The 20788-nt window shown below is 35.5% G+C and overlaps 1 protein-coding gene and 1 long non-coding RNA gene across 2 annotated transcripts; one reads left to right on the top strand and one right to left on the bottom strand.

Annotated features, from left to right (window-relative positions):
- Positions 1–1094: 1094 nt before the first annotated feature.
- Positions 1095–1823, top strand: LOC149375846 (uncharacterized). The gene has a single exon (XM_089597056.1). It carries the CDS (start codon positions 1095–1097, stop codon positions 1821–1823), a length of 729 nt encoding a protein of 242 aa, XP_089453182.1.
- Positions 1824–18782: 16959 nt separating this feature from the next.
- On the bottom strand, positions 18783–19516 carry LOC149375845 (uncharacterized). The gene is made up of 3 exons (XR_016293661.1): positions 19500–19516; positions 18985–19413; positions 18783–18899 (listed from the first exon to the last, which is right to left on the bottom strand). It is a non-coding gene; the product is annotated as an uncharacterized LOC149375845 (long non-coding RNA).
- Positions 19517–20788: the final 1272 nt, after the last annotated feature.

The following is a 20788-nucleotide window of genomic DNA, read 5'->3' as shown; positions in this document are numbered from 1 at the left end:
CGCCTCAGAGGATAATCTGGAGGCACTCAAATGACTTGCAAGACCTAATGTTCGTTAAGCGGGTTCAGAGGCTCAGGACTTTATTCGTATCGCCCAATTAAATGCTAGTTCTTTGCATGAGCATCTGCTTGAAGTGCGAATTTTTCTGGAAAACAACCATATTGATATATTGTCGATCTCAGAGTCTTAGTTAAAAGCTACGCCATTGTTTATCGCTTTTTGAGATACCCAGGTACATTCTCGTGTGAAATGACAGGGGCCTAAGGGGGACTGACGGAAGGCGCGAATACATGCAGGATGGAGGTGTTACTTGTTATATGCGGTGTGACTTGATACTTGAGAACTCGATGTATCTCATGCCTACAGATGCAATGCACTATTGCTCATCAACTGATACCTGGATTGACGTAATAGTGACTAATTCAAGGGAGGTGGTGCGAAATGCAGTGTCATCTGACGCTCCATACATCAACGGGCATGACTATCTGTACATAGATTACACATTATTGACTGAGCCATTGTCAAGGGTTTTGACGCGGATTCACGAGTCTCACCTCTTCTCGGTTGACAGATTTTCAGCGGAGGTGGCGTCAGAGTCGTCTGAGATCGATGTAAACGACTGTGAGGATGTGGCTCTGTTACTTAGGCAGTTTCAGGAGGTGTTGAGTTCATCTTTAGATACCCATGTGCCGCGCCGCTTGTGGAGAGGAGGCCACATCGTAGGCCTGCGCCATGGTTCACTGCGGAACTGCGTGAGCGTTGTAGGGTGCGTGACCGATTGTATGGGGTTGCTCGACGAACGGGTGATACTAGCCGTCTTGTGCAGTATCGGAGTTTGAGGTCAGCCCTTAAACGTGACATAAGAGAGGTGAGAGACGCATACCTGCGCAGTGCTTTGGAGGGTGCACGTAAGACGTCTCAGCGCTAGAGCGTTCTCCGTAGATTTGGGATAGTTGAAGGCTCGCCGTGGTCACCATTGCAACATATCTCGCCCATGGTACTGGCCAGGTATTTCTCAGCAATGTTGTGCGTTCATCTGCCATGAACTGTGTGGGTGCTGAAGAGTATCCTAAGGGATACGGGTGCCCGGAATGATGGTTTCGCCCTTACTCCGGTGTCGTGCATGGATATGTCCTAGGCGACAGAATATCCTTGTGTCACGACAGGTGGTGGCTTATCTGAAGAGCCGAAGATTGCTCTCACCTATACAGTCGGATTTTTGGAGGGGTCACAGTACACAGTCTGCTCTCCTTAAGTTGACCGAGGATGTTCGCCTTGGGATTGAATCTGGTATGGTAACGATACTGGAGTTGTTTGACTTAAGGCAAACATTTAATTCTATCAGCCACTTGGTTCTGCTGAGAGCTATGAACAGGATAGGTTTTTTGGCGGACGCTATTAGATGGTTTCACTCGTACTTGTCTGATCAATCACAAGCTGTTGTTGTTGATCTGGACGGAGCTCAAACAGATTTTCTTCCATGCACGTCGGGTGTGCCCCAGGGCTCTTTTTTGGGACCACTTTTGTTTTTATTAGTGATTGATTCTATTCTGGCGGTATTGTCCTATAGCACAAGCATACTCTTCGCAGATGACTTGCAGGCGTATATTTGGTGCAGGCCTTTAGAGCTCCCTGGGGCTGTGAGCAGGTTCAATGGGGATATCAAGAGGATGGTGGCCTGGGCATCTGATTCTGCTTTTGAACTTCATTTTAAAAAAATGTGCGCTATACTTCTGGCTACCTGCCAAAACTTAATGCGAATCGACACTGACACCATGCCGCTGCTACTGATTAACGGTAGAGTGATCCCGTTCGTTAGTTAAATTAAGTACTTAGGGCTGACCCTCACGAGAGACCTCTCTTAGAACGCTCATGTTGCGGCAGTATGCTCGAGAGTATATGGGCTGCTGTAACGTCTTCGGTATACAGGTGGTACTCTTTCACCTCGACTCAGAACTATCCTTACCGTGTGTCGCGTTGTGCCCAATTTCGATTATGCCTGCTTGGTCTACATGGAATTGTCGGGGTACCTGGCCACCAAGCTTGATCGCCTGTGTAAGACTGTTGTCCGATAGACTAAGGCGGGATGCATCACTCTCTTAGTATTATAAAAGGGTTGATTGCAACCAAGCTTTAGACGGGAGTACTTTCTTGCGGTATTTGTCTATAAACTCCTGGCCTCGGGTAAGCCGTGGTAGTTGCTTGATCTGCTCCCTCGATTTACGGATGAGTTCCGTCGTTCCGCGCATCGTGATCGGCCCACGTTCATGATCTACACTGCATCTTTGTTGTCATATGCATCAGCCTTTTCTCAAAGAGCTATGCGACTGTGGGATACCATTCCATTGGGTAATAAGCAGATTGATTCGCTGGACCTTTTGAAGGCAACCATTTATCGTTTTTACTTAGAAAAACAAGGCGACGGATTGCCAATCACGTGGACACTCACGAGATATTTTTGTAATAGTATAAGGCACTTTTTTTTTTATTGGGTTACCGCAACCACTCTTGAGCCAAGTCACCGGGGCCGCCCACTCACCACCTATGTGTGGGGGTGTATTGCTACACCCATTCCAACCCTTTTACCAGTACTATACCTAATCCATGGGTACATTGCGAGAATCTCCGGAGAAACACCGTACCGGTTAAGCTAGCGCTCCCTTCCGAAGCATCAGATCCAGGCTAATTAGCATCCCTGGAGAAGCCCCATGATTCAGGGAACACTCCTCACCGGTAAGGCTGGCGATCCCTGCCCAACGTCTGGCATCGGATCCGCTAATCTCTACCTATAGCCCTAACACTGTTTCGCATTCACCCAGGCCCGAAGACCTGTGGGGCAAGGAAAAAACTCCGGAATTACTCTGAAGGAAGATTCCATGGAAAAACTCGCCCCAGAACAGACAGGGTTACATAGGAACTTTTCCCGATGAAAACAGTTTTTGAAAAAATCTGCATTCACCGGGAATAAAACCCACGACCCCTAGAACAGCGTTGTATCAGTAGCAAGGACGCTTACCACTGAGCCAACGCCGCTTTAAGTGATCTTTTTTTATTAATTCCTTGTAACGTCCACTTTTAAAAACAATTGTACGCGGAAGTATAAGCATTTTATGGCCTTAGTACTATCAGTCTTGTGATTTATATTCGAATCTTACATCTCAGCGAAATGTTTCATAGCTCTGCCATCGTGATTAGGCTTCGAAGAAATTTTATGGTGTTACTTATCTGCTGCACTATTAAGCAAGACAGCAGATGAAAATGTATAGTTGTCAGATAGTACTGGTCGATTATAAAATCTGGCAATGTAGTGGAATTCGCTGACCATCTAGACATTTTTTTCATCAGGTCCAAAATGACACCTCTAGAACAGCGTTGTATCAGTAACAAGCACGCTTACTACTGAGCCAACGTCGCTCCTTATAAACTATTATGAATATGATTATGATTTTATTGATATGTTTGTATTAAAGGTATAATTTTTACCATTAATTTCTATTTTTCGTATGAGCCTGCGGGTGTAATGTTAGTATGAATAAAATTGAATGTATTTAAATACAAATATAGGTATAATTACGTTTAATCGTTAGTCATGTAAAAATTAAATTTGTAAAATTATGTAAAAATACTAATGGTTGCCTAAAGTTATGGATATTGTAAGAATCTTAAGATCTTTGTACATCAGCAGTTGTGTAATATCCTTGACATAATATATTAGCTTTCGAATCAAGACAAATCTCTTTTCGGATACCTGTTTACTGTGCGTAGTTGTGCACGTGCACGAATTTAGTTGCATCTTTACTACACACGGGATTAGATAGAGTTTGAATAAACACAATTGAAAGACCCTGAGAAAAATTTGCGTTATGAATAAATGTTATTATTTTAAAATAATCTTGTTCCCCAAGAAAAAATTTTTTTTTAAATGATGAAAAAATGATACTTATTCTAATATTAATTCATCATTTTCTACAAGCGCAAAATATTGAAAATAGCGCAATGAAAAAGGCCTATTTGTAGGAGTACAATAGAGAGAGAAAGAGAGAGAGAGAGAGCGCGACAAAGGACGGTCGATGGCTCTCTCTATCTCACTTACTCTTACAGGGGTACTGCTAAAATGCCTTTTTTTATTTTTTTTCTCAACATTTTGCGCTTGTTAAAACAAAATTAAAAATGTTTGTAGTACTCCTTCTACCGTCCAAATGACGCCACAGTTGAGAGCTCTCAAACATAGAATATAGTGAGCCTGAACAGGCGATGCCAATAAAAATCGCTTGAACAGCTTTGGTCGACACATCTCGGGTCTGTCTACTGTGTCGCTTATGCACTCGTATAGTTTGGAGAATCTGATTAGGTAATGGGAGGGATAAAAAAGAAATAAAAAGAATAAAAAGCTGAATCAATTACCTACTTCTCTTAGGGTGGAAAAATAATATCTTCGAACAAGTCATTCGTATAATTAAGATTAAACTTCACTGAAGTTTATTTAATCTTTAATTATACTTCCCTTTCTTGTTCAAAGATATTTTACATGTAGATAATCAGAGCTTGAAATATTAAGATAACTGCATATTTTTAATATCAAAAATATAATTTTGTAAAATTTCTGCCTGTCAGGCAGCTACAGTCTTACACGATGAACCTTTACTTTCTTACATTAGATCAATAGTTACATTAAAAGTGAGCATCATTAGTTATTCTTTAATTCAGAAAGTTGAAATATAGCCGACATATTCCTAGCAGATCTTTTTTCTTCATAGATCCAGCAGCGCTGATGCAAAAGCACCCTCCGATCTCTCCACCGGTCTATTATAACAGGGATTGATTGTTTCCGACTTATTGGACCAGCCTGCCGCTTTCTTAATGACGTTAATGCTCAAACCCTTGGAGGATAATGTGTGTCTCGTCAAATGTACTGACAATTTTTCACCCTACACGCTGGTATTTTTGTTCTTTTTTGTATATTTAACCGTTAAAAAATATAAACAAAACGAACTTTAAAACATTTTACAAAATTTTAGCATTATTAGACCACTAAGAAATAATCATTACTATTTCTTTTATAATCGGCAGGCTAAGTTATATGTAATATCAAAAAACGCCAAAAGGAGCGGCGTTAGCTAAGTGGTAAGCATGCTTGTTACTGATACAACGCAGTTTTAGGGGTCATGGGTTCGATTCCCGGTAAATGCAGATTTTTTCAAAAACTGTTTTCATTGGGTAAAGTTCCTATGTAGCCCCAGCTGTTTCAGGGCGGATTTTTCCGTGGAATTTTCCTTCAAAGTAATTTCAGGGTCTTTTCCTTGCCCCACAGGTCTTCGGGCCTGAGTGAATGCGAAACAGTATTAGGGCTATAGGTAGAGATTAGCGGATCCGATGCCAGACGTTGGGCAGTGATCGCTGGCCTTACCGGCGAGGAGTGGTCCCTGAATCATGGGGCTTCTCCAGGGATGCTAATTAGCCCGGATCCGATGCTTCGGCAGAGAGCGCTGGCTTAACCAGTGAGGAGTGGACGTCTTGGAATAATGAAGTCTTCTCCGGGGAAAGGCTACACAGTGGCGAGTGGACCCGATGCACCATTGGTGCAGAGAGCGTCAGCTTAACTGGCAAGGTGTTCCACCGGAGATACTCACACTGTGCCCATGGATTCAAGTATGATATCAATAACAGGGTTGGAAATAGGTGTGTGGCAATACACCCCCACACATAGGTGGTGAGTGGGTAGCCCCGGCGACTAAGCCAGTAGGCTGTCGTGGTAACCCGGTAGAAAAAAAAAAGCTATTAAAAGTAAAAAAAATATAATTATGTTGAAAAGTACCGTGCTTTCCTTATGTCATTAAATAATTGCTCGCCCTACAAGGCCGTTTATTGGCAGTTTTTCCCGTATAATCTACGAAAAAGGCTATTTTTATAAAGCTGAAAAGGTTTAAAACTCACAAAAAATGTATAATTAAAAATTTTTTTCTCTTATCTAACAACTTTACTACCAAAACAACAAAGTTCTGGAGCTTAATCTCTCCATTTTTTATTGCCACAATGAATACAAATACACATTATGCTACCTATTAAAAAGTCTGGGAGATTTAAATTATTACTGTCAGGGTTATCATGGAAATCTGAGCTCTTATACAATGGATTCTTTATTTGTTGAATATGATGATACTGATTCAATCTTGATGAATGTTCTGCGTCATTTTCTTGACGCCAAAAATTTTAAACATTTGAAGCATTTTAAGTTTTCCTTCTAACTCGCTCTCTTGTGACTATAGGCATAGTTAAAACTTTTGTGAGCCCTAAGGCTGTTGTTTGTCTACTTTGTTAGGTTGTAATGTATTTTTTGGCAAGGAAGTTCGATGTCTGATGGCCCTAAAAAGGACCAGTGAGCTGTAAACTTTTTCTTGACTGAAGTTTCCAGCTAATGGCAAGGTGTTTCACCGGAGATACCGGCACTGTGCCCATGGATTCAGGTAGGATATGAAGAAAAAGGTTTGGAAATGCGTGTGGCAATACACCCCCACACATAGGTGGTGAGTGGGTGGCTCCCGTGACTAGGCCAGTAGGCTGTCGTGGTAACCCGGTAGAAAAAAAAAATATATATATATATATATATATAACGCCCAACTATCAATCAGTTATCAAATTCAGAAGTTTCTCGGTTGGTATCTATAAGTACTAAGAATAGAGATCAAATCGGCATGCTGCATAGCCCAATCAATAAGGTCCCTGACTACCAATCCAAAGGATGTGGGTTCGATTCTCGGAGTCAGTAAAACTTGGAAATTTTATTTACACATACATCTTCCTATATAATATAATCGTAAGAGTAAGAGCAAGGTTTTGCTCCCCCCACCTTCCCATCGCTCGCTCCCAAAAAAGGTAGATTTTCTTTCATTTTCTTGCATTTTTCGAGTAATCCTACTTTTTTGCTAGCTCCCCCACCTCCCCTCCACTCCCTGCCAGCTCCCCCCATACTATATATTGGTATATAATATGCATGCGGACGTATGTGTATGATATGTACAATACATATATACACATGATAATTTAATTTTTACATACTCTTCTATAGAGGGTGTATTCGGAAATGATGTTTTGATCAGCTCTTAGGTTGGTATCTACCTCTTCCTCCACTTAACTAACCAAACGTGTGTTGAGGCACTGTAAACACCGTTTAGTTAATAAGCTGATTTTGGAGAAAGTTTTGGACGCAGACGATGTTGCACAGAAAATATTGAAATTCATTATTTATTTTAAGGTAGTGTTTTATTAAACAGATAATACGAGTACGACTTCACTTCTACAGTAGAAGTTCTACTCCAAAATCAGCTTCTTAACTAAACTGTGTTTACGGTGTTCAAACACACACTCGGTTAGTTTAGTAGAGGTAGGGGCATAGAGGCAGAGAATATAGAATATATCTCTTTAAGTATAGAAGGCCAGGACAGGCCTTTTCTTGTTTCCAACTTTTGAGGCACATAAATTTTGTTAGGTACCCCATAAGGCAGGTGGCGTTAGCGTTGGGGGTAGTGTACCGAAGCAGAAACTGTCGTTACCATGTGGGTCGGTGCTGTAGGAAACAGTTACCATGTGTTACAGATCAGCTGAATCTATTACCATATGCATCGACGTAGTAGGTAAACCAACTAAAATGTCAAAAAAAGCTCCTTTTTAACGTCTTCAATTTTTTATTACCACACTTGATTTGCCTAAATAATAATTATGATTATTCCACGTATGGATGCAAAATGTTACGTATTATACTTATGTGCATGTAAATTATAGTATGATATATAATGTATAGCGTTTTAGATCAAAACTGGTGTAAATTCGATTAAATAAAAACTTTTTTTTGCGATGAAACAAAATTGTTTTTCTTTTTTTGTAATCTTTCATTAGGACTACACAACATTTTTATGTCAAACTATTTTAAATATAGCCTGCGCATCTAAATACTTTTGTAGATAGCAGACCGCTTGTTATATGATATATATGCATAATTGCATTTGTTTTTAAAGTCATAACCTGGATGATAATCAGGATTAACGAGATTAAGGACTTTGATCTCAGAGTATCAGATGCATCACAATCATCTTCTTAATTTCTTTTAGTGTAAAAAAAAAAATCGCCAACAGTTATTTTTTACTTTAAAAATTTATTATTTGATGTCGAAAATCATCAATTACTGATCGGATGAAAAAAAAACATCGTTAAAATGACTAGAGTGAGTTGTTCGTACAGGGGGTGTGGCAACAGCACCATGAAAACGCCAGACCGGACATTTCATCGCTTTCCAATCAAAAATGAGATTCTGTAAGTAAAAAGAAGTTGTGTACGTTACAAATAGCTTTTTACTCGTTTTTTAGCATATACTAGTATAGTTTTTGACGCTACATGTCACCGCGGTGTTAGCTAATTGTCATGCAAATTCATGCTATTTGCGAGGTTCATATAGAATGACATGACAACAGCAATTTTTTTGTTTTTATCAGTGTGCATGGTTACATACCTTAGATGTTTAAATTGACATTACTTACTCACTTAGCCCATATACGTTTGACAGCTACATTATAGTATACATGGGTTATTCTATGAAAAAGGAAAAAATTTCAAAAGCCGGAATAAACAAACCTCTATTTAATTGTGAAAATATTGTTTATTTAGCCGTAACCAAAATGAGTCAAATTGTCTGGGGCCCTGCTGGATCTGGACTGAAAAAATAATTTCAACGACTTTCTTATTTTATTTAAGAATAATAGTAGTGTTATTGGCTCGTGTAGAATTTTATTATTACTGAGAAGACGGCGCTCTCAATAAAAATTTGAGTTAGTCCTTGTATTTGTACAATGTACTTACCTTTTATATTTATACGAGCTTAAATACCATAAACATATAAATACATACATAAACAACAGACATAAAAAAAACTCACGTACCCTTTCATGTTCGTTAAAAAATCTAACTAATATTTTCGCAAAAATTTATGAGAAGTGATATAATTTTAAGTTTTCGAACAAAGAGTTGCTATGTTTTTTCGAAGGATTCTTTTCTCTATACGTATATATGGTAGTTTCTATCTTTCTTTCCCACTAGCGCTATCCTATTGGTTGGGAGTAAAACGCATATAGCCGAATGAAAACAGTCAGAATTCTTTCTAAACCACTCCCCATATTATCTCTGAAGGCGGATGGTTCTTCGGTCGTGAACGATTAAATTACAATAACCGGGGGGTCCTTATCACTCTTATTCGACCTTTTTTGAAAAGAATAGAGAATTTTGAAGGCTGATAACTGATGTGAGGACGGAGAATGCTAATAGGAGCGCCTCTAGGTGATTAACACCTTCATTAACACATACAATTTAAGATAAGCCCCGCCTACTTTTTAGAAGGTAAATACTAATAATTCTCTTGTAGTGAATTTAAGTACAGCGTAATAGTTTATATAATTTTATTCCTATGAAATAAAGTATTTGAAACTCTTGAGTATGCAGAAGCTCCCCTCATTTTTATTAGACAATATAGAGAAGGAAATATATTAAACCAAAATCTTTTTTTATTAAAAAAAACAAAATCCATGCAATCTTCTACACTTGAATCCCATACTTTTCATGTAAAAATTTTACTGGGGTGTTTTTATCTATTTGTGTAAACCAAAGAAAATATTTCAAACTATCGTAGAGTGACTTCTTATTTATGAGGAATGTTTATTGAAATATAGGGTACCCCATTAAAATGTAATATGTAATCTACAAAATCTAATCATTACAGAAAAAGGGTTTTTTGTATTATTCTATTATGCGAGGATTATTAGCATAAAAAGTTTGTAGCCAAAATATATAAGGTAGATATATATAGACTTGTTAGTTAAACTTATTTAATTTGTGATATTTTTTTTTTTTTTTTAATTTGAGTTACGTTTCAAATATTTAATCAGAAAATTGAAAATATGAACAGCATGGTTTTTTTGGAAGGTGATCCATGTGCTGGATGGTTTTATCTATAATATGGGTGTGTACAGATACACTGCCATAGTTGGAAAACTATTTTGATAAGAAAACATGAACGTATGTATTTTTTTACAACACGAAAAACTTTCAATTTCGTATAAAAAAAATGAATATTGTGTGTGTGTGTGTGTGTGTGTGTGTGTGTGTGTACAGTAAAACTTCTACACCTTTTACTTACGAAACGCATGGACCTTCTTCATTGTAATGTGGAGCAGATTTATGATTTTGTATTTAGTATTTAAGATTGTTTTAACTTGATTTGCAGTGGTTTTTTGTATTGACTAGCGAAACAGATAACTAATTTTTTTTCTCTTTTCCGTTGTTTGCGCTTAAAAAGTTTTTATTTGTACACATCTCTTGTTTTTAAAAATTAACTAGCATGGAAGAATGGGTTCGACTATCTGGAAATGAAAGCTTCAGCGAGATGGATGAGATGACTTTGGAAAACAAACGCCTCTGCTCTGACCACTTTAAGCCGGCTGATTTTTGTATCCATGGAGTTGGTAAAAAGGTTTTACAAAATAATTCTGTACCGATTGGCATCAATGCTATTGTTGAAAGAGTGGTTACCGATGTTGATACACTTGAACTTCAACAAAATACAATAAGAATCAATGATTTGAACGTAACTCTTTCACAATGTAATGTTGATGTCAATTTTGGAGGTGTTGGTAGCTGTACTGAACCGCTTGATAATTTTGGAGGTGTTAGTAGCTGTAGTGAATTGCTTGATAATTTCGGAAACGGAGATGTTGCTAATGAAAATTTACCTGTACAAAACGGCACAAATGATAACGAAAAAGAATGTCAAAAAAATTTTACCCGTAAAAGGAAATCTCGTGCTAATGTTCGAGTAAGTATTTATTACTTACAAAAACAAAAAAATAAATTATTAACGAAATTACAGCAAATGCGGTTGAAAATTAAAGGTCTTCAAGTAAAATTGAACAGGTTAACGTCAAAACCAGTGAAACCGTTAACTAAAGACGAAATCGTTACGCAGGCGTCTAATTATTTGAACGAAAACTCTTTGATTTTATTGAAAATACAGTTGTATCATAGTAATCAGGTTCGCAAATGGGACGAGAACGAGAAAAAGTTTGCTCTGGGATTGTATTTTAAGTCACCAAAAGCTTACAAATATCTTCGACAAGAAAAAGGGATCGCGTTGCCTTGTATATCGTTAATGAAAGAGTGGGCGAATGAACTAAGTTTAAGTCCGGGTATAAACAGCGATGTATTTCGATTTCGATTATTAAAAATAAAAGCCGAGACAATGTCAGAACTTGAACGGGAGTGTGTTCTTATGTGGGATGAGATAGCTATTAAACCGTGTTTAGAGTACAATCGAAAAGAAGATTATATCGAAGGTTTCGCTGACTTAGGAAATTATGGGCGTAGCGATAAAATGGCTAATATTGCGTTAGTTGCTATGGTATCGGGTTTATCGTATTCTTGGAAGCAAGCAATTTATTTTTCGTATTATGCGGGTCCTGTATCTGGGGAATTTTCGAAATTAATTATTCCGGATATAATTGATGCAGTTGAAAAAACGGGTTTAAGAATTCGAGCGATGGTTTACGATCAGGGATCTTCGAATCAAAAAGCAATCGGTCTTTTAAGTATTACAGATGAGAAACCGTACATAGAGTACAATGGACGAAAAATGTTTTTTTTATACGATCCTCCACATGTGATGAAATGCTTTAGAAATAATTTGATCGGTCATAATTACATGATAAATTGCCAAAATATTTCATGGAGTTCTATTCGCGAATTGCGTGATCTCGAGCGTAATAAAAAATGCAGAGACGCTCCTAAATTAACTGATAGGCATTTGAATCCAACGAAATTTGAAAGAATGAATGTTAGATTAGCTGTGCAAGTTCTTAGCGCCTCAGTAAGTAAAGCAATGTTAACAGGATGGAGAACCGGAGAGTTAAAAGATTCTTCATGCGTTGCAACTGCCAATTTTTTACTTATCATGAATAATATATTTGATTGTTTAAATGCCCGGCATCCAGAAGATAATAATCTTTTGAGACGTGGCTTAAGTAAACATAACCCCAAAACCAAGGAAACTTTGCGTGATGCTCTTCCTTATATTGCTAAAATTGTAATGTTTACTGGTAAATCTTTTAAAGTCTTGGATTGTTTTGTAAATTTAATACTAACCGTTAATAGTGTATTGTTATTGTGGGAAGAGCTAAAAGCACAACGTAGAAGCTATTTACTTACCGGAAAGTTAAATTAAGATGCATTAGAAAACTTTTTTGCCATAATTAGATCTTTACTTGGAAAGAATGCCCATCCTACAGCATTGCAATTTAGAAAAATTTTCCAGCATTCAATTGTAACGACTTTTTTGTTTCCTCCTAAAGGAACTAATTGTGAACATGATAGGACGATAAATTTATTGAATGATTGCTCTGAAGTTGTTAATAAGAATAGAAAACAGGAAGTAACACTAAATGAAATTGAATCGAATATTGAGACCTGGGCTAGCCAGGAGTATTTTGATGTTGAAGAGAATTATGATGATGACGTAAAAGAAAATTTTGATTCACAAATCACTTCTCAACAAAAAGTTACTTTGGAAAAATGTGCTATGAAGTATGTTGCTGGTTATCTTGTTTATAAGTGCAGAAATAAATTTAATTGCGAATCTTGTTTGAACGCGTTTGCCAGAGATGACAAAAGTTTTTGTGATGAAAGTGATCTTTTAATTTTTTTTAAAGCATACTCTATACCAGAAAATGAGCTTGGAAACTTAATTGTGCCATCTGATGAATTTTTTTCTCTTATTCAACTTGCAAATTTTTGATACTGAATTTCGAAATCACATTACAGAAAAGTTTATTGCTAAAAATTTAAAGTGTTGTATTGAAAAGATAGTTAAGCAGAGGTTCAGCTGTATTTGGTCGGAAGAAACGTGTAAAGAGCATCGGGATTACGTTATCGAACTCTTTGTAAGAATGCATATTTTTTATTATTTGAAATGGATGTCCAGAGATGCACGAGATAACGAAAAAAAAAGAGCGACAACTTCATATTCGTATAAACCTTGCGCCAAATTACAAAAATTGCAGCGGTAACTTTAAATATTTTAGAATGAGTATCGAATCCAAAGAAATTAATTCTTACGTAGTAACAATGTTTCGAAGATATCCTTTATGATGTAAGCCAAGCGAGTAATTACTATTAATAAATAACAGTGGCGATTTCTTATTCTAAGGTTTCTACCCACTAATCGGTTATTTAAGCGTCGAGAATGTTTATCTAAGTTTTTCACTAGAACACTATTTAAGTGGTATTTATTGTTCATTGTACTTATTAATAATTTATGGACCAAAACATTCAGTGTATTGGCTCATTGCTGTAATTTTAGTCAAGATTTATTAGATCATATTAATAGCTTTTTCGTTATCATTTAATTACTGTAATTTCACTGTACTTCATTAATATATTTTTGCATGCATTATTGTGCACACTGATTTAATATTTGTATATAATTAATATTGTACGGTTTGATAATAGTTGGCATGTTAAGCAAATAGTGATTTTTGTTTTTGGAAAATATGTATTTGTGTTAAGTATGTATCTAGTAATATTTATAGTATATAATCATTTTTGTTCCTAGAAAGTATGTATTGGTGTTAAATATGTATATAGTAATTGTTACAGTTTATTGTACATACATTGGAGTTGATTGTATTGAAGAAAAAATTCGTTCCATTTTTCGACTGTGCATGATGATAATTGCTGTTTGCTCTTAACTAATTGTTCCCTCTTATCTTATTGCTACAGATAGTATCTTAATATCTTTAACTTATAGCATAGTCATGTAATATGTACATACATAATCACAAAACAATATAAAAATTTAAATTTAAAGTTTTCAAATTACTTATAAACTTGTGGCAATAAGACAACTAATGCACCTCTTTCCCATCCCATCCTGATGGAAGAAACTGCCGCCTTCACGTTGGCTTCCATTGAGAAATTCCAGTAATTTAGTCAAACAATAATCGTAGATCTATATATTCTTTATTAAAATCGTAAAACACTTTGTTTTACTACATTTATCACTGGAATTAGCTGAGAGCAGACGAACATTGCCGTAATATATAATAATACGTAACATTTTGCATCCATACGTGGAATAATCATAATTATTATTTAGGCAAATCAAGTGTGGTAATAAAAAATTGAAGACGTTAAAAAGGAGCTTTTTTTGACATTTTAGTTGGTTTACCTACTACGTCGATGCATATGGTAATAGATTCAGCTGATCTGTAACACATGGTAACTGTTTCCTACAGCACCGACCCACATGGTAACGACAGTTTCTGCTTCGGTACACTACCCCCAACGCTAACGCCACCTGCCTTATGGGGTACCTAACTAAATTTATGTGCCTCAAAAGTTGGAAACAAGAAAAGGCCTGTCCTGGCCTTCTATACTTAAAGAGATATATTCTATATTCTCTGATAGAGGTATAAGAATAGAGGAGAAAAGGAGGCGTGATATGCGACAGTAGAATTCGCTACGTAACGGGGCATCTGTCTTTGTCTGGCAGTTATGCTACTGGTCGAGTCCTACTTGAGATTGAATCAACTGTAGCCTATGGAATAGAGTCGCAAACTGGAGTCATATAACCTATAACCTTACCTCTCAACTGAAACCTTGACTCTTACTAAAAAAAAATTGTGTGAACTATTTGTGACATTTTATTGTCTTTTATATTAATTTGTTTATCAGAGATAAAAATAAAAACTGTTATAAAAAAATTTTATTTTTTGTAAATAAAAAAAAACTTACTTGAATAATTAAAATATTACATATTTTATTAGGAAGGACAACATATTTTTTATAAAAAATTTTTTATTGTCATGTAAGACGAAGCAGATGCTAAATTGAATGATTAATACAAATCTTAAGCTAAGTGGATAACATGTACTTATAACAATCACAAACTTATTAATCAATGCATACATGCAATCGATCACTGACCAGAGAAGATAGTTACTTTATTGTTTTTCATTCTTATATGCTGACTGTTGTCATTTAATAAACGACTTTCATGGCTCATTCTAATATTTGTGTAACGCTGTATTATTAAAGAAATTATTTAGTTTCTATGATTGATTAAGGGATCTTGTTCTAAAAAATTTTTATCATTAAATATGTTATTTGGTAAACTGCGCATAGTTTTAGTCACAATTATTGGATAAATATTTTTAGAGAATAAATTGTCTGATTCACGTATGACTTTTTCTGTACATTTGCACAGAGTTATAACACTATTTGATGCAAAATTTAGTCCACCTCGGTTCCTCATCATTATTAATTTTGTAACAGGGTCAGCTTCAGAACCTTATAGGATATTTAAGCATTGGCTACAGTGAACAGCTTTTTTCAAGTAATTAACTACTGAACCAGCAACGTAAGAAATTATGTGATTGGAGTATTCACTTCCAAACAACTGAGACTGAGCTGGACAGTAATCATGGTCAAAAATTAAACATTTTTTTTGTGAATCTGGAGAGTTTTTTTTTGTAATACAGGGTTGTAAAAAATTACCAACAATTTCAGACGTCTTTGTCATAACTCCAGCACCACCTATCTGGAGGCTGCCTGATGTATCAGAATCACTGTCAAGAGAAATCATTAAAGTGGTGTCTAATGGTGAACAATTTGTTGATGGAGACACACTAACGTTTATCTTATAGCACATAATTTTCTTGATGGTAGAAAGGTACTGAGTTGTCGTGGGATTATTATTGAACCCATTCATTCTGCGAATAATTGAGAACATCATTTCTATGTGGTCTTGCGACAACTTTTAATTCAACAAGTAATCAATATATTTATTTTCAAATAAACTTTGTGCCAAATTAACAAGATTTTTTAAACATATTATAAGCCCAGTAAAACCAGTAAACGTTCCTGGACAAGCAGTGACTTTCATTAAAACAAGTTTGCTGTTTTTCATACCTTTGTTTTTACCTCTTGAACAATCATAATATACTGTTAAATTTTCAATGTATACAATAAATTCTTCTATTTTTTGTTTCAAGTCTTTTAGAGAACTACTCGTTATTGCACACCTTCCTGGAGTTTTGCCAAATATACTTCTAACATTGAGAACATCAAAAATGTCATTTAAATTTTTACAGAAGACAGCAGTTGCTGATGCTCTACTAAACTTTTCATCTTTTAAATGGAATTCAAGGAAATTTAAAGCCTTAGCTGTACTATTGCTTGATACTTGAACTGCTAAAAAAACTCTCATCTTTTCATTATGAAAATGTATGTGTCTGTTTTTAATTGCTGTTGCACAATGCAATTTTTCTTCTTGCTGCTTTGCGTTCAACTTTTCAATAAAACTCCAAGTAATGTTATCCCCACTATTAAGGGAGACCGGGGTAGTCTGGCCACCCTAACTTTATCACGTTGTTATGAACGACTACTTGATTGTAGAATAATTTAAAAAACGCAAATAAAAGGGGCCGGATGTGTAGAAATAGTATCCAATTTGTTGAGTTATTTATTTATAATAGATGTAGTTTAAATATGAAAAAGTGAATGCGTCTCAAACTGGCCATTTTACCCAGGGCCGGGGTAGAGGTGGCCATACCCCGGGGTACAGTGGCCATCGATTTAAAAGGTTGTTATTTTAAATGTTGCTACTAAACTTACGTCTAAAAATTGAAAATTTATGTAAATTAATAATTACTCACATAACAGATTGATAAATAAATATGTATATCGACATAATTATTTTTCTGTCAGTATACACATAGAATAAAGAGAAATATATATTTTTCGGTATATCGTAACTGCAATTGGAATTCATTCCAGCCTTTATCCACAGTTTTTCTCTTATACTTACGCACCATGACTTATTTTTATTGCACCTTTAATACCGAATTGACTTAAAATATGACTAATTACTTAAGTACTACATAACTTTCACCTGACACTGTTTGTTTTGTTTTGGCTATAAGTACGATTAAAAAGTTTAGGTTAGGATCCGCAGATTAGCAGACTGACTCAGTATTGACGTAAACAACAAACTCGATGGCCACTGTACCCCGGAGAGATGGCCACCACACCCCAAAATAGGACTATTTTAAATTGCTTATAATTATATTTCTAAATAATATTTGGTAAAATAAAAAAAAGCAGATTGTAGATTGAGGTTCAAACTTTCAATTCGTATCAATTTTGAATCGATTTGATGTATTTTCCGCTTCAGGCAAGTTTAATAATGTAGCTGTTCCTCCAAATTTTTTAACTATCAAATTTAATTATTTAAAAATTTAACAAAAAGTAATTCTATGGTTTTATTTTATTGACGGCATGTAAGTAGAGATATATTTCAATAAAAAAAAAAATATATTACATTTTTATCTCAATTAAATGGTTGAATATATCCAGTGGCCTGTTTACCCAGGTGGCCACGATTACCCCGGTCTCCCTTATAAATCAAAGGACCTGTGAGAGCAAAATAATTTCGACAGAGCTTCATGCAGTGACAGGGATCATAAAAAATATACACGGGTGACCCTGTCTGTGGATGAAGAAAATATGGTGTAAACTTTTCTTTATCAGCGTAACTCAAATTGGCACCTAAACGTTCACACGCTGTTCTATGTGCCTCATCTCCATCAAATGTCAGACTAGAAACAGTTATATTATGGCTCTCCGGTTTTATTAACAAATCTTTGATCAAAATTGATTTTTCCAAACCGTTGAGCGAATGTATGAGATAATGAGCTACAAGTGCTTTAAAAGCACCATTGATACAAACAAGCATGAAAACGAGGGCCTTTGTAGCTATTTGGGGTTCACCATTACTTTCAATTTCATTTAATTGACCCCCCAAATCAACTAATCCCTTCCACGTATGACTAGATGCATCCCATTCTTTGTGCTGCTTGATGCTCATCTCATCAAACGTTAAATTAAAAATCAAATTGCAACCTTTTACTCGCTCTTCCTCCACTAGTTTTGAAACTTTATCTATCATCTGCTCAGAAACTCTAGGTCAATAATCATAGGAATTTAACCAATTGTTCAAATATTTTACTGATGGCAAGCACTGTAGATAACTTCTTCGTACCATTTCGTATGCAGATGGTGAGTGAAAGTGAAGACTTCTGGCGAAATTTTTAAGATTAGATGGGAAGGCAGCTGTTTTATGTTTCTTCTTCATTCGTTGAATTAGATCTTGAACGTGTGCTGGCAATTTCTGTTGAAAGAAGAACGTCTCATTATAGTAAAAATCAAAGAAGGCTGAAGAAAAAAGTAAAAACTTTTATAAAAAATCGTTTTATTCAGTGTAAAAATTGATTTTGAGTTTGATACATAAATAACGGAATGTAAAAATTCCATATCTCATATGAATTTGAAAAAGATCAAAATTGTTTTATAATTTATAAGCGTATAAAATTACGATAGTGTAGAAGAGTCCTATTCACATCTTGACTGGAACTCGTTAAGATGATTCACTTAAACACGTTCCTTACATTTGTTAGACTACCACATCACTCAAAAAAAATGACAGTGAGCAAAAATAACATTCTACAAGAAAGATGCTTGGCTGAAAAATTAAAAAAAAAAAAATTTAAACATGAACCTTCAAATAACTTGCAGCGCTAAACTCTTCTTTCATCTGTAAATTTGTTATAACATTAGAAAGGGACTGCATTTTTTTGACTTTCCTACGATTGCGGCTGTACATAGAACTCAGTTTTGATCCGCAATAAGCCTTATATTGTAAAAACTTGGTCCAACTGTTATCTGATGCAAAATTCTCTCGGCTTAAAAATTTCACAATTTTACCATGTCGGAACATTACTCTATTAGGACTATGTTTTTTGATGCTTCTCCTGGAATTGATGTTTGTTTTTTCAGTTCAAGTAATTGCACACACTACTGCTTTTGTCGCATAATAACAAAGAATATTGTACATACCTTTGTACATTAGGTTTTTCAGGAACATGTACACGTGTGCTAACAATAGACTCTACAGAACCGTTGACTGCATTATCAATACTGCAATTTCTCTGGATGACATTATCATTATTAGTCAAGCAGTCTGTAGAGGAGACGAATGAAGACATAGCAACATCTGGACTTTTTTTTTGCTTCTCAAGAGTTGGTGTCGTTACATCTACCGAGTTCATATCACTACATTTGATGACATTCTTGCATTGAATATTAAACGGCACTGGAACTGACCCACCAAGTAATTTTCGACGCTTACGGTTTTCGAACCCATTAGTAAAACATTTTGTTTCAAAATGTTTACTACAGACAACTGCAGTTTTTAAACTGTATTGATGAGACTCCAAATTTAAAGATGCCATCCATTCTTTCCTTGTTGAATTATCTTTTGGAAAACTACAATAAACGCAAACAATATTAGCAACATCGTACTTACAGTGGTTCAGCAATGTAATTTGAGGTTATTCATAATCATTACTTACGTATGGAAGCTGAGATCACACTCAGGAGTTGCTTCACATTTGCACACAATACATGTTTTAGTCATATTTAACAGGTTTCTTTTCACACGTCGGCATAATATGAATAAACAATACTACAACAAAACAAATTTCAACAAGGAGCTGTCAGACTCAGAGCATCATTAGGTGTTTACGCTGATACATATTGTACTCACGATACGTATATATAAATATATACTTAAGGGAAGCCAAAGAAGGGAGGGCTCTCAATGGACGAAGAAGTAGCCAATAGCGTGGCTTTGGCAACAAGGATAGATGCCCCGTTACACTTATTTATGCTGTCACTGCCGCTAATGGGCTAGTATAGCGCTTTTCCCCTCTATTCTTAGGGGTAGATACCAACCTAAGAGCTGACCAAAACATCATTTCCGAATACATCCATAGCTTTATATACGAGTAGTACACTTTACAAACGAGAAAAGGACGACAGTGAGCGCGCGGAGAAAGAGAGCCGAGCCGAGCCGAGCCGAGTTAAACCGGAGATCGTGCCATCGAACGGGTCGCTTTATCACGTCGGTTGAACCCTCAAGTGCGCCAATAGGTATTTTACATCAAAATTAATTTATTCTTATTTATTTAGTATTATTAAGAAATAATAATTTATATAACTTGTTAAGGCTTCGTAAAATAAAAAATAAAAACATATTCCGAAAATATTATATTTATGACACAAACTGTTAGTGGGGGATTGGCACACAGAGCGCGCAGGGGGGCGTTAGCCCCACTAATATATATAAGTGAATCTTCACTTCCCTGCGCGCTTCACGCGGTAACCCCGTAAGACATATTTAAAACTTGAAAATTCAATAAATTCATATGATTTACATTTAATATCTACAAAATAATAGACTTGTTGGATAAATAATCAATTGTTACTCAATTTGTTTACTTTTCTTAATAATGTTTCCAATATTCCAATACACTTAAAATATACATACAACATATAGTTTTGCATCACAATAATTTATTATATAGTAAATACAACTTATATTTGGAATTAAAGTATTTAGAGATGGAAATTTTATTATAAAGGCTTTTTTGTAGAAGAAAAATGTACATATCTGTATAGTCAAATGAATTGTAATATTAAGTAATCAATATTTAATGTTATTATTACACAGCAGCGATACGGTATTTGGCACAAAAAATGAAGTATGAAATTTTTATGATTATGAAATCGATGATGAATTATTACTGGTATTTAAGGTGGCTTGGGCGGTTAGTACCGTACCTAGAGTAGGGTGCCATAA

The sequence above is a fragment of the Copidosoma floridanum genome, unplaced genomic scaffold, assembly GCF_036245765.1.
Source record: "Copidosoma floridanum isolate Cflo_tuat_1 unplaced genomic scaffold, Cflo_Japanese_pri ptg000004l, whole genome shotgun sequence".
Lineage (NCBI taxonomy): Eukaryota > Metazoa > Arthropoda > Insecta > Hymenoptera > Encyrtidae > Copidosoma > Copidosoma floridanum.
The sequence above is the reverse complement of the archived record's forward strand: the minus strand, read 5'-3'. Positions and strand labels throughout refer to the sequence as shown.

Excerpts from the sequence above, each read along its gene's own strand:
- LOC149375846 (XM_089597056.1), top strand. The coding sequence starts at position 1,095 with ATGGTTTCGCCCTTACTCCGGTGTCGTGCATGGATATGTCCTAGGCGA.